The 15,406-nt window shown below is 23.7% G+C and overlaps 2 protein-coding genes across 5 annotated transcripts in view; one reads left to right on the top strand and one right to left on the bottom strand.

Moving 5' to 3' along the window:
* LOC149054223 (protein furry-like) overlaps positions 1 to 15,406 on the bottom strand; it is a 110,733-nt gene that overhangs the window by 81,027 nt on the left and 14,300 nt on the right. The gene's annotated exons all lie outside the window — the stretch shown is intronic.
* LOC149054224 (FMRFamide receptor-like) lies at positions 187 to 14,526 on the top strand. Of its 2 annotated transcripts, XM_089230578.1 has the most exons (9): positions 187 to 362; positions 940 to 1,071; positions 1,157 to 1,291; positions 7,459 to 7,572; positions 8,064 to 8,301; positions 11,113 to 11,312; positions 11,636 to 11,963; positions 12,252 to 12,432; positions 14,209 to 14,526. In XM_089230578.1, exons 4-9 carry the CDS (start codon positions 7,520 to 7,522, stop codon positions 14,307 to 14,309), a joined length of 1,101 nt encoding a protein of 366 aa, XP_089086704.1. In that variant the 5' UTR covers positions 187 to 362; positions 940 to 1,071; positions 1,157 to 1,291; positions 7,459 to 7,519; the 3' UTR covers positions 14,310 to 14,526. The 2 variants fall into 2 exon arrangements, with proteins under 2 accessions (XP_089086704.1, XP_089086705.1); XM_089230579.1 differs by lacking the exons at positions 187 to 362; positions 940 to 1,071 and having other exon boundaries at positions 1,078 to 1,291.

Genomic DNA, 15,406 nt, shown 5'->3' with positions numbered 1-15,406 from the left:
ATATGCATATATTATAGTATTACAGTAATTAAACATTGATTATGCTGTACATAATAAAATACAAAATACATTTTATGAATATGCAATTTTATCTATTAAGGAATCTATAAAATGTGTCTTTTATAACTTTATATAATACTTCCTAATAGGCATAGATACTAAAAAAAAAAAACGAATCTATAAAACAAAAAACGTCCACACACTTGGAAATGTTTTTTTGTGATAGTTACAACTAAACAACTAAAATGTATACAATTGTTCAGTATTCAGTTCAAAGAGAATTTAATATCAAGATACATAAAGTTTACTCGTACCATAAAGCAAAACAACAAAACCTGCCGGAGTATCATCATCTTAAAAAGGTATATTTTATATACAGTTTTTATATTTAATACCTATCAACAATTAATATAATATATTCACAAAAAAATCTGCATCATATAATTACCTAATTTTTAGACTCAAGAATTTTATTATTCTAAAATATGTTTGTTTATTAAAATTCTACTTATATTTTAAAATTAATTCCCCTTTTTACAATTCAGCAAAACAAAACATTAAATAATTTTTAAAGTGAAACTTTTTTCAACTAAAAAAAAATTTCGAATAATATATATCATAGAAAAATATAAAACTCGGAGCTCATTATTTACTTGATTTCTAGTTTTTATACTTGCTTTACTCTGGTGGAATATTTTACTTCCATAAACTATTTATTTAGACAATATTTAAATAAATATATTTATTTTGTGTTTCATTTATTATATAGTTTGACAAATATATAATATTATTATATAGATACAAACACTGTACATAATATATACATTAAAATTTTAGATGTTTTAGACAGGTTCGGTTTATTTATTTAATTCATAATAAGTGTGCAATGGAGTCAATAGTAAAAATACTCAAAATATTTAAACTTAAAACGTAATTTAGGAAGAATTCTAAAATCGGAAAAAGTACACCATGGTTCATGGGCGCTGAACTTTCAACGGCGGTCACCTATAACGAAGGATGTTTGAACTTTCAGCTTCAGTAGCATTCCGTCATTTGTGCCGAGAGTAGCGAGTCAGTTAACCATACGTTAAAAACCTAATAGCACAATTTGTTAAACGTTTTAGTTTAATGATCTTATAAATGTGATTATTTACAGAGTGATGAGTGGTACTACTATGTGTGAAATTAAAAACTTGGAGTATTAGAAAAATCAAATACCTCAAAAACGAACTGATTCGTATTTCAAATAACACTCAAGTCGAAAAAAATGTGTGCTCGTACATGGATAAAGGTACCGTTGTTATTATTAGTTTTTTTTTTTTTCATAAATAACCTCGATAATTCGAGTATTTTAAATGCTGATTTATATTATATTCAATAATATAATGTTTTTTTTTTTTTTTTTTGTAGTTATGTTAAATCCATTATTCTCAATTTATCAATTAATTAAATACACCAAAATAGTATAAACAATTGCTATACCATTTTTATATAATGTTCGATAATGCAATACTAAAAATATATTTGAAATTTGATAGCTTATAAGATAAAAAATAGTACTAAGTACATTAATGCGTATAGTAATGGGCCTTGCCTTATTTATCAATAATAATGAAATAAAAATAAACAAATGAACAAAAAATTGTAATAATTTGAAATTTTACAAAAGCATGATATAATCTCACATTTTAAAACTTAATAAAATCGCATTTAATAATATCAAAACAATTATAATGAATTGACTAGGAATGTGTCGTTTTAAATTTGAAAGCAATGATATAAATCATTATATTCAAAAAAAATTCCATAACATTATAGCTTTTATTTGTTCGTTATTTTAAAAAAAACAAACGGCATGGGAAGGGTAAGTACTAGAAAATTTTAAAACAGACCTCATTCATCAAATAATAATGAATTAAATAAAATTTTGCTGCAACATGAATTGACTATAATTTGAGAATCTTAATCTAAAAAACTCTTTAGCTTCTGTAAATTCTAAAAGAATAGAAAAACATATGACTTGTGGAACATAAATTAATATAATGTTATGATTGGTCTCTAAAGTAGAGTATTAAAAGCCGTGTTTTCCAGCCGCGTATGGTACCGTCAACTATCTGACAATTTTTTTTTTTTGGATTTTAATTTTATTAAATATTTGTTGTTAAAAATTTAAATGTGTCGGTATTTATTTTGATGAAGCAGATATATGATATAGAACATTGAAAAATTTTAAAAAATATATCCATATTGTCAAATTTAAAATAATGATTTTTAGCATAGCTCGGTTTACTTAAGTTTATTTATAATGGTTTGTCGGACATTAAATCTTCCATAAATTCGTACTATAAAATACCTTATTGAACCCTAAGTACAGTCCATAGAATATTAAAATATGTCAAATGTAAAATTAAGATATTTTAAGAGTATAACCTTTAGGCTTTAACTATTTGAAATCCCTACTTCAAATCGCAAAATTAATAAAATACATAATATATATATATATATACACATAAATGGTCGAAATTATTCACTACCTAGTTGTACCAATAATAAGTTACTAAAATAATATAAAAATTAAAATATGAAGTTTTTAAATACCAGGATTTAATCTTCTATATATATAAAAATAAATAATAATAATCAACGTATTATAAGAAAATGTTAAAAGAAATAAGCACTAGGTAGTTTATGGCAGTAATTATTAAAATTAGTGAATATTAAAAAAATACGTACTAATATTTATTTATAATATTAACAACAATAATGTCCTATTTCTAATCTGATTTCGTGGCTTCTTATTAAACTTTCAGAGCACGTTTACTATTTGAAAAAATGTATTCAGAAAAAAAACGTCAAAGTTAAACCAATAGCATTCTTGAAACTGCTGAGAATCTAAATTATAACTTAATAAATAAAATAATCAGTAAATCTACACATAGCAAATAACAATTATAAATTGCAAAAAATCTAGATCAAATTAATCACAAAAAATATCAAGATTTTTTAGCAGGTTAAAAAGAAAAAAATTCAATATTAAATAATGAAAAAGTTACATTAAAAAAATAAAGAAACTAAATTTCTATAATATCTAAAGGTATAATACTTTTAAAAAGCAATAAATTATCAAAACTAAGTAAAAACATTACTTATGTGATTGAAGTTTTTAACAAGTATTATTGATAGTCTTATAAATTAATAACCACTAAAAACATTTAAAATTACAATAATACCTGCTTTGTAAGTTGTAACAATGTATATAATCTTTAATCTATGCCATTGATTGAATATTTGTATGGAAAAATTATTTAAGAATTGTCTAAAACCAAGTGCTTATTCATCTAATATAAAATATATTATAATTGACAGTTATTTTAGAAGATATGTTTATTTTTTGTAAAAACCAGACAATTTTTCAAGAAGATTAAGGTGTAGGATTTCTCTTCCAAGTAAAAGATGAATTCAGTAAGTTGAAATTAAAAATATATCCAATACTTACTCTGATTTTAAAGTATTTAAAACTATTCCAAAAGTTAAAATAATATTGTATATTATATTTAAAGGGCGCGATGGTGATACCATTCGTCTCTGTCATATACACATGTTGTATACCCATTTTACTTAGCCGTAAAAATGTTTACCATATTTTATACATGGTTGAAATTAAGGTACCTGTTATAAAAAATGTTATCTATTTTTACATAACCTGTTTTTAATATTTGTATTTTTAAGAGGACATACACCTTCTAGAGGTATTTAATACGGGCAATTTTAATGAAAATTTGAGAAACATTTTAAACCATATATAAATTTAAATTCTAATTCATAAAAACAAACAAGTGGTGATAAGTTACTACCATTACTGGTCGTTGCGTGATTCGAGATTAGGTATATAAAAAAAAAGCGATATACAGCAAAAAATAACCATTTTACAGGTATACAATACTATAGCGATAAAATCAAATTTATAAACTATAATATAAACAAGATAATATTTACCGTGCTGTGGTGTTTATATTTTTTTAACGTCATTTATACAAAAAACTTTATTATTGTTTAAAAATCTATTAATTTTATGTTCTTCAAACTTAAATTCCTTCTAGATTCTAAGCGGAGGGATGAATGTACTGATTTTAGAACGATTTTTTTTTTTTTGTCACGTATACACTACCTATCATATTTTTTTAATCATTGTCATACTTAAAAATCACTGATTTGTTTATTTAATATTAGTATACATATATGTTTTTTTTGGAAATTAGCATTGAAATGTAGAATGTGTTATATAATATATAATAAATGTATAAATTAATGCATTGGTTTCACAATGCTGTGTGTGTTGTGTATTTAATAATTACATCTAATTGGTATATAAGATAAAAAGTGAAAATTCCCGGTGCTCTTGATACAATTGGTAAAACCAAAAAAAATAAAAATGACGAAATATTTACACAACCCCTAATTTCGATTTCTTTCTTATTATTTAATTCAAACATGAATGTATAGACTAAAAATGTTCAATAAGTATTTATATAACCATTTTCTTGACATGATATATATATAAATATTATATTTATAATTATGAAACTATTATTTATATAGGGTACTTTATTTATTTGATGAATGTATTTATTGATTTTATAACGATGTGTTCGAGTGTTTTTTGTATGTACCTACTCGTATACACGATCCGTTCAACAAAAATGCTTCAATGTTTAACTTCAATATCTTTTCTTGTTGAAACGTAAATTAAGTTGGTACATTTAAGTAATCAAAAATAAAAATTCTCAGTTTTTTTATTAAACAAAAAATAAAAAGTATGTGTATAAAACCTGAAATTTTCGACAAAATCGGGTTTTTGAATAGTTAAACTTAAGTCAAAATTTTTTGAAAATTTTATGGAGGATAGATTATACTTATATAAACATTCAGTAAAAATGTCTTGTATCTATAGTCATTTGTTTTAAAATTACATAAAAAAACCAAAATCTATTTTGTTGAAAACTGATTGTGCGTAAAAATTCCCGTTTTTCCCTTAATTTTTAGTTTGCTTATCCCGATTATTTAGAAAATTATTAAGAATTTTTTACTTATGACTCCCTAAAGTACCAACCAGATTCACTTTCTGATCGAACGAGGTACTGAAGTCGAAAATCGAAGAAATTTTACTGCCCCAAAACGTGATGACAGACAAAAAAAAATAAATAAAAAAAAACACACATCATGGTAAAATCGATACATTCATCGCTCCGCTCGGAATCTAAAATGCATAATAAAATATGCATTTGAAGTTATTTTTAGTTTGTTTTAAATCTGAAAATTTGTTATACAATAAGTATTTAGGCGCTATAAGTTAATAAATATCTTGATAGAAACATGTGCAGTGAAGTGAACCATTGATGATACTCCGTGATGAAATATTATACAAAATATTAGGTAACTCTTTTTAAGAACATTTTGTTAGAAGAGCACCAAACTTTAATGTCATTTGAAAATAATACAGAAAATCTTGTCAGTCGATTACTCAAAGTCATAACCAAACTTTTAAAAACATTCAAAAATGCTTTATAATACAATATTCGATAATTTAATGCATGGAATAATATTTCAATATTCAAATAGTTGTAACCATAAAACAATGCAATAATTTTAATAATACATTAGACATAAAAATAAATGCTATTAGTTAAATTAAAAAAATATTTTTGTAACTTTTTTATTAGATTAATATAAAATTACCTATTTCCTAGGTGACGTATACAACTTTGGATAAATTATATGAATCAATCAATTAAATGTTTATAATTAATTTTATACCTATACTAACTTATTCATTTGCAATATACTATTATATAAATTTAAACGAAATTATTATTTATGTCTTACATGTATTGAATTCATTTAACTTAGACACAGAAATATACCTACACTCTACAGCCTATAAGCGAAATTTATTTAATAAAATACTAAATTAGAAATGTTTACAACTCAATTAATTAAATCAGTTTTTAATTGTTTGAAATTCGAATTTAAATAACATTTAATGGGAAATAAAAATAGTGTTTGAGTAGTTGATAAATAAGTAAAAAATAATTTCAATAGCTATAAGTTATAAACGTATAATCATTGATTTCAACGCTAACCTTAAACCACAAGAATTTAAGTGAATGAGTAAAACTAGTTTTTAAAATTTCAAACATTTTATTTCCTTGATAATAGAATGAGCATTTTATTGCTTTTCAAAGAAATAGTTCATACAAGCAATCAATTAATAAGAAATACTATTTCTTTAATTTAGATATAAAATAGCAATCTCAGTTTTCACAACTTTCGGAAGTTAAATATTTTCAAACTTGGGAGTTAGTAGAAGTTTTGGTGTTCAATACCTACCATATCCTTTGACATATGCCTTTTTGTACCAAAACTCTATCGAATCGTATATAAAATGCTTTATTAAAGTTATATAACCTCATTCCAACACAAATTTTCTAAAATATTAAAAGTACTGCTTTTGATCCAAATTTCAGATATCATTATAAATATATGACAAAGGTACCTACTAATATTTTATATACATAATGTTATAGAAATAGGTGAAAAATTTTTGTATCCTTATTTTAAATCGGTTAATTATTTAAGAAATCAAATTAATACATTGCTATAATCTTAAAGCTCAAACTTTAAATAAGCACTTTTATTTATGTTTAAATACAATTAAAATTAAAATTTTCAACATTTGAAATTTAAAATTTAATCATTTTGACCTTCCCCGATAGTATCGACTTGATCTAATTTGTTACCAGAAACTTCCTTCGAAGTTGATGATCGGAGCAGTTTTTTTTTCTAAAACAGTGTTTCCGGACTTTAAAAAAATACACATCATTGCAAAATCAATATATTACAACGCTACACTCAGATTCTAAAATTCCAAACACATTTTATTCATATAAAAAAATTAATGTAATAATACGCACAAGTATGTTGGGTTTAAAATTAGTATAAAACTAGTGTTAACATTTCATCCGAAAATTAATCTATAATGTAAATTTTAGTCTTAGTGGAGTTAGTAGGCAGGTTCTAACCATTAAGACAACACACTCCTAAATAGTTTCTCAGTTATTTCAACTCAGTTTAATTACCTATTAAGTTATATTCAAAATATATAATCATAATTATATTGAAATGATAAATAAATAAAATAATTATTTCAATATAAATAATAATAATGATTTTAATATCCTATATACCTAGGTACTATAATAATTAATAACTTTTCTTAACAATTAAATTTTTAGTTTTTTTACAATTATTATCATTAATAATCTTTAGTAAATTATTATGTGATGCAAACAGATTTAATATTGCCGATGACAATAATTTAATACTTAATGATCACTAAATGCGTCTACAAGACTGCAAATGATATTTACCTTCTTTTTTTTATGTGTTTATACATTTCAGGGATTTAGAAGTGAACGATTATATATTTCTACAAAAATAATTGAATAATAATTTCAAAATAATGTCGACTGATATGAATGAAAATTTAGAAGACGAAATAAGCCTAACTGACAGGTAAGTTATATAACTGTTACAATAAAAATATAATATATCTTAATATTGAAAAATTACTTTAAAAATATAAGTCATGTTAAATCAATACTAAAATATACTAATAAATAGTAATACATTTCTTAATCCATAAAAATTTAAAGAAAAGAAAATTTTGAAACTATAACGTATTTTGTTCTATAACACTGCTATTTATTTTTATACTTATTCTTATATTATTCACTATCGATTTTGAGCGAAGCTGAGCTTAGAATAACATGTTTTATTTTTGTCTAGTGACATGTTTTATAGTAATAAGTTTACTTCGATCTTCAATATTAAGGGTAGATAATTTGATCTAGTTGGTACTTTTAGGGATCAAAAGTAATATAAACATTATTAGTTTATTACTCAGTTATAAATATGAATTATGATACTCATAATTATAATAATGATACTCATTGTTAATTAAAACGGTTTAAAAAACGAATAACCTAACTTTATCTACTTTCTAGGTTTGTAAAATACTATCCGTTGGCTGTTGTATGTCTCGGAAGCTTGGGAAATTGTATATCAGTACTAGTGTTTTTTGGAACAAAATTACGAAAACAATCGTCATCATATTATTTATCTTCGTTAGCAATCAGTGATACATTATTTTTATTAATACAACTGATGCCTGTACTACCCAAAGTTGGTATCAGGATATACCATATGCAAGGTTTTTGTCAATTTTTCGTCTACTTTGCTCAGGTAAAACAAATACTATAAACAATAACTGGTATATTATAAACTGTTTGTATAAAAGTTATGTATGATGTTCAAATTTAATTTTAAATATTTTAAAAACGTAAACTAAAATTGTTAACTAAATTCTGTAGGTATAAAATCAAATAATTGTAATTATACACACCGATAATCTATCTACCAAACTAACTAAGATACTCGTTAATTAATCATTATTTGTTATAAATACACAAAACTTTATTTTAGAATACATCAACATCACGAAACTGGGTTATGAAATAATCGCCTCCCCAGCTTTGCGTTGGATATTGGTATACCGATAAATTTAAGGTTTTTTTAGTTATGCTTAAAATACAATTTACCGTAAATCTAGTAGGTATTTAATCTTTGGAAATAGAAACTAAATTTCACAAGATTTACAACAATAAAACCGAAATCGATTTTGTTTTGTTTTTACGATATTTTATTTAATCTGTTACAAAAAAGAACAATAAGAACAACTGAGGAATTAATAGATAGTAATAAAAAATAAAATTAAAAACAAATAGGTAATGGTTTCTTAAAATATATTTAACACATCATATATTTTAATAGTTATTTTATTCAAATTTAATGCATCATTAAAATCAACAAATTTTTCGATCATAATTGCTTAAGTAAAATAACAATAATTGATACTATGATTGTGATTTTTCGTTAACTTCATAATAAGTTGTACCTACATTATCATTAAATATCTCATAACAATAATTTTTAAATATTAGGCATATTTTGCAGTTGGGTATTTATTTTTGTTTACATTAAAAAACAATGAAAATATTAAACATTTTAAGAAATGTTAATAAATGTTAAATTATAGGTATGACATTTTTCAAATAATACTCCGTTCTAAGATAGGGAAAACCCCTACCTTTTTAAACACCGTTAATTTAATACCAAATAATTAAATATAAAATGATAAATTTAAACTTCAAAACCATCTACTCAAAATGATATAGGTGTATTTAGAGTAAACACACAATTTACTTTTACCTTAAACTCTCATCTTGCCCCGGGTTTCCTTAGTTCACAAACAGTATACAATTTAGTATTTGATTTACATAAATATAATGTGGTGCAACATATTAAAATATATAAACCCTCCCAAAACCTCTGGGTAAGATGACTTTAAAAATAAGAATACAAATTATTTATTTTACAGATCAAAATCTATTAATTTAACATACAATTTAAAAATAAGGACTCAAGTAAAAACATACTTCACTTATAGTAAACTATTGATCATGGCATTTCATAAATGTCAAACATTATAATTACATAAATGATAAATAGATGTTTTAAATTAACAGATTGAAAAGAAAATAATACTACTTAAGCTGGTTAGGTTAATATATATATATGGGTATTTTTTTTTAGAACACTAATTAATATTCAAGTAATTAAAAAAGTAATTTTATAGTTATACACAATTCTTTTAGCAATAAACACCCATTGTTTCAAAAGCGCAAACATTTTTCAAAATTGTATGTATATTGTATATATAGGAAATTTAAGATAAGTTATATATATATTTCATATTATATTTTTTATTTTTTATTTTTGTTACGTATACTCGATAGAAACCTCTTTAAATAATTTGTTAATGATGCCACTATCAACATTTGATTTTTAAATGACTACATAGTAAATAATATACATGGTATTTGAATCTCAGCCCTACAGTAATAACGAATATTAATCTATATTGATTATCTCTGACTTAGAATTCATTAGACCAAAATTCAAAATATATGATGGACGAATTAAATTTTAAATACTATCTTTTACCAGCTACAAGATGAAAATTGAACTAGATAATATATTATAATATACGATATTATCTCACATTATCTTTTATATAAGTTTAAAAAAATAATCGGTCCCATTTACATTATCGTATAATAAAATATATATAGCTAAGTTTAGATAAGATTATGAAAGTAATTAATTTCCATAGGATGATAGATGCTCGCGATTAAAAGTAAATCAATTAAATGTCGTAATAAACAGTAACATAACTAGTGAAAAGCACTAACATCTGTCTCGTGGATAACAATTCTTCTTCTTCAGAAATAACAGCCCATATATTTCTGATGAAGTAAATCGATCCTCTCAGGTGTGGAATTTTATTAGAGCAATTCTAAGGCATTATATTAAGTGCGGTGAAAAACCTATAAGAGTGAATGCAGTATTCAAAGGATAATTAATCTACAGTTTAAAAAAAAAACGTGGTTGAATGAATATAAATAGAACGTCTAGATAATTTACTATGTATCAATTTTATTAGATAATTAATAATATGATCAAATTTGAACCATTTAAACATTCCCATATTAATATATAATCGAAACTAATTTTATAAATGATTAAGCGTTAATTTAATTTAATTTAATAAAATATTTTAAAATTATTATTTTACAGATATTTTTTTAATACACGTACGATAAAATGTTGAAAATGTCGTCACGAAAAAATTTCAAAAAATTGTATTGATTCATATCTACTTAAATTTAGCAATAGAATCTTATACTTAACTAATACTTTCTTAATATAAATAATGAATAACGTTTTAAAAATGGTATTTAAGCTAGAAAAATAGATAAAACACTTAAAAACACTATTCTCAGAGTTTCAAATACAATTGTGGAACTTGTTCATGGATTGTAAAAGAACGATACCAATCATAATATTAATTAGATTTTATATTTTTTTTCATTGTATCAACAAACAATATAATTTATTAAATAAATAATTGTTTTGTTTTTTTTATATATATAGATATGTAGTTTTATTAGCGTATGGCTAGTTGTAGTGTTTACATCAGAACGTTTTATAGCTGTACGATATCCATTACACAGATCAGTGATATGCACAGTATACAGAGCTAAAATTGTACTAAGCATATTAATCACGTTTGCATTAATAGTACATATACCGTATTTAGTGATTTCAGGACCTAACGAAACACTCTTAGAAAAGTGAGTATTGTATAAAATCAAATCATTATAAAAACAGATTGGATATTTATTTTCAAAAAATATAAATTATTTTAAAATTAAATTGCCGTGTTTCTTAAAATATTAAGTCATAATTTATAAAATATATTTAGATTAATTATTTTTAAAATTTAAAACTTTTTTTCGTTATACGTTTTTGGGCGAAAGAAAAGCTCAACAATTGTTATGTAGTACTAGAATACTAGATACCAAATGTTTAGTTTCATAATAATAAAATGAATGCATTTTTTAATAGTATAAATAACAATTTGTTATAACGTCCTAATTAATAATTTTATGAATAGTAACTCAACAACGACAGAATGTAGCTTGAACTTTTCGTGGTACGAATTATATACGTGGCTAAACTATGCAGACGTATTGATGAATATGATGATACCATTTTTCCTGATCGTCATATTCAATAGCATGATTTGTCAATCTGTATGTCGGTTAGCCAGAATAAGACGAACAATGACACTTCACCCATCTAGAAGAAGACAATCTACATCACAAAACTCACAACACACATCTCAAATAAAAGTCACAGAAATGCTATTAGTTGTGTCTACAGTGTTCTTGTGTCTGAATCTGCCATCATACGTATTCCGAGTATGGATGGTATGGGATAATGTGAGTAATACATTTTTGTATATTTATAGCTATTTATGCTTGATTTATAATGGACATTTTTATAATTGGTTTAAAGGCATATTAGAAATTTATATAATTATGCAATCAATTAGACTGTCTTATAAATGTATTTATAAAATATATAGGTAACTTATTATTTGAGGATAATTACAATGAAAAATAAATAAATATATATGTACCTATATCTTAAAAATATCAATTATTTTAGTTAATCACTGAATGAAAATTAAAAAATTCTATTACAAAGTTACATTAATTTATTTTTAGATAACATCAGCAAAGTACAAAACTATACAAGTCATTGCAAATCAAATGTACAACACACATTTTGGAATAAATTTCGTACTTTACTGTGTCAGTGGCCAAAATTTTCGAAGAGCTTTGGTTGAACTTTGGAATAAAAGAAGACATTCCAATAAAAAATTAAAGGAAACTCAGGTTACAACAGGTGGGCATTATTTACGTAAAAAAGTCTAATAAATAATTAATTAATTGCCTATTATATTTGTAAAGCAACAACATTTTTTTGTAAAATATGATAAATACGAAATTTTATAACTTAAAAAAAATAAATAAGTTTTAAAAAACTTTAAATTCTAAACATTATAATATCATGAAAGATATACATCAACCAACTGAATATATTTTTAAGACTTAGCAGATTTATTCTTAGACTCTCTAGTGTCTGGTACTAAGCTAGTACTATAATACTAAAACAAAAAAAAAATTTTCTTAAGAAATTCCTTAAATTTAATAAAAATCTATATCTATTTTGAAATATGGTGTTAAAGTATGCTGACTTAAAAATTCCAAAATATAATTTGAAGAAATAAGTATGGGCATATTTACTGTATTAATAACGCGTATACAAACAAATATTATAAAACCAATCACTTTCAAATTTTCACAGTATGCTAAGAGACTTAAATCCAGTGGTGGACATTGGATTATTACAGTATTATAGGAACATACATTTTCAACGGAATATCAGTTATATTCTGACATATTATGCAATTTAAAATAAGGGCAATAATTTATAAGATTAACAAGGTAAAAGTGGCTGTAAACATCTATACAAATACTACCAACGGTTAGAAATAAATTCTTAGAAATTCGAAACCAATAGTATAAATAGGAGAATAGCAAAAAAGTAAACAATAACAATTTTAAACGCAATAAAAGAAAAATAGTCAAGCTCAACAGACAAATTGGATTTCGTGATTTTTACGTATTTTGTCAAAATTCAAACTTTGAATGCTTATAAGTTACATCAAAAACCAAAATCGATTTTGTCGAAAACTGATTGTGCGTAAGGTTTCCCGTTTTACCCTTAATTTTAAAATTTTCTTATCCCGATTATTTAGAAAATATTGAGAATTTTTTACTTTTTACCGCCCAAAGTACTAACTAGATTCACTTCTGATCGAACGAGGTACCGAAGTCGACAATCGAAGCACTTTTACTGCTCCAAAACGTGATTACAGACACAAAAAAAAAAACACATCATGGTAAAATCAATACATTCCTCGCTCCGCTCAAAATCTACAATTTTATATTAAGAGAACTAAATTTATAATTCAAAATATGAAATACGTTTATTAAACTATATTACAACGATATATAATTAATCATGTATATTCGTAACTCATATTCATAATTCATACCTAAATGAAATTCCAATTATTTAGGAAGCTAACCAATTATAAGGATGATGTGTAAATAGAAAAGAAGCACCTTATCCGTAATATTTTATAGTATATGTATTTAATATTAGTTATGTTTCTCAATATAAAATTATAATATATAGTATGTCTTTGTAATAACAAGACTTCCGTATTGTTATACAAAATAAAATATGAAGTTATAAGATACTCAATAACATAAGAAATATATTTAACCTTATAAAAGCTATAACTTTAAGATAATAACAAAAAGTTCCGCGGCGCAACTAAAAAACATACCTAGGCACAATGATACAAAATTTATCAAACATATATCTTATATTTTGTTTGTATATTGATTTTTTATTATGCAAAAATAATTAATTACGAGATTTAGTTGAATGACATAAGCCGCACTATATTGCATACTCCTCGGTGTCTGGATTGTTGTGGTATATTGAAGAGGATGGGTTTAAACAAGACAACTTGTTAGAAAATGTCATTCTAAGTAGTGGTACTTATAAATAACTATAACTTACAATATTATATATTATATGTTGCAGTATTATCAGAATTTTCAAAAAGTGGGGTTGGATCAAAACAAACTACCGTCAACGGAACTTGGAAAGAAGTCCATGAACTCATACCAATCGCACACAGTTAATGTCTTAAGGATTTACTCACTTTTGAAAATAATGTACATATATGGTAATATAATATACATTAAATGCAGTAATTATGTTGTAAGGTTAGATAGGGATAAAGAAGGTGGTGCGTGGGAGAAAATTCTCCTCCCAATCCCCCCTTTCTTATAAAAGCTACCAATATAAAATTATTATAGCCAACAATTACAAGTAAATATACATTAACGAGATATATAATATGTTAACAGTTTATTAAATCCCCTCCTGGCTCCTACCAATATACCAATAAATGCTCTAAATCTGCGATTGTTAGAAATAAGCATTATACTAATATTAAGTAAAATAAAAAAAACATACAATTTAATATGTAGACATTACTATATTGAATTTGATAATAAAATTAAAATATCTATAAAAATAAGTATTTTGTAGAAATCGAAACATGATTTATGACTCTGTATCCTATAAATTAAGTACATGTCTATGATTTTAAATGTATTTTACATAATATATTATGTATAACATGTTTTAATAACTATTGTGGTTTTATAAAACACATACTGTAAATTAAATATGTGTACGCCGGCTAATAACCACGCAGTTGATGCCTCAAACAATTTTAAAAAAGAAAAAAAAACACACATACTAGCTCTATTGCATATTGTATCTACCTACATATTATTAATGCACAAATTTTGAATTTTCAAAAATTGTAAAACTTAAATTTAAAATATTTTAATTACTATATTCATATCTTTTGCAATTATTGACGGTGGTTTTAAAATGTATATTATTTTGAACATTTTAATAATAACGATTTGTTAGAGAATAGTGAATACAGTAAAAATTTTCAAATTCAAAATTTATAGAAATGTTAGAGTTTAAAGTTTTACACAAAATGATTTAGGTTCTATTTCTAATCTTATAAAATTTAACAAAAAATGTATAAATAGTCACATTTTTAAAGTTACTTAAATAAATGTATGTGTAAAAAATACATTTTTAAAAATACTACTAGATACTTATTATTTCATTTTATATTCATAATATTTATGATAATTTACAAATTACAATAAATATAGTAACTCTTTTTATGTTGTAAATTGTAATGATTATA

This window comes from Diuraphis noxia, unplaced genomic scaffold (assembly GCF_037042655.1).
Source record: "Diuraphis noxia isolate RWA-SAM2 unplaced genomic scaffold, SU_Dnox_SAM2 contig0009, whole genome shotgun sequence".
NCBI classification, from domain to species: Eukaryota; Metazoa; Arthropoda; class Insecta; order Hemiptera; family Aphididae; genus Diuraphis; species Diuraphis noxia.
The sequence above is the reverse complement of the archived record's forward strand: the minus strand, read 5'-3'. Positions and strand labels throughout refer to the sequence as shown.

Bases quoted from the DNA above. Each gene is read 5' to 3' on its own strand.
- LOC149054224 (XM_089230578.1), top strand. From the start codon at position 7,520: ATGTCGACTGATATGAATGAAAATTTAGAAGACGAAATAAGCCTAACT. The intron at 7,573-8,063 runs GTAAGTTATATA...TCTACTTTCTAG, and splicing joins GAAATAAGCCTAACTGACAG to GTTTGTAAAATACTATCCGT. The intron at 12,433-14,208 runs GTGGGCATTATT...TATATGTTGCAG, and splicing joins GGAAACTCAGGTTACAACAG to TATTATCAGAATTTTCAAAA.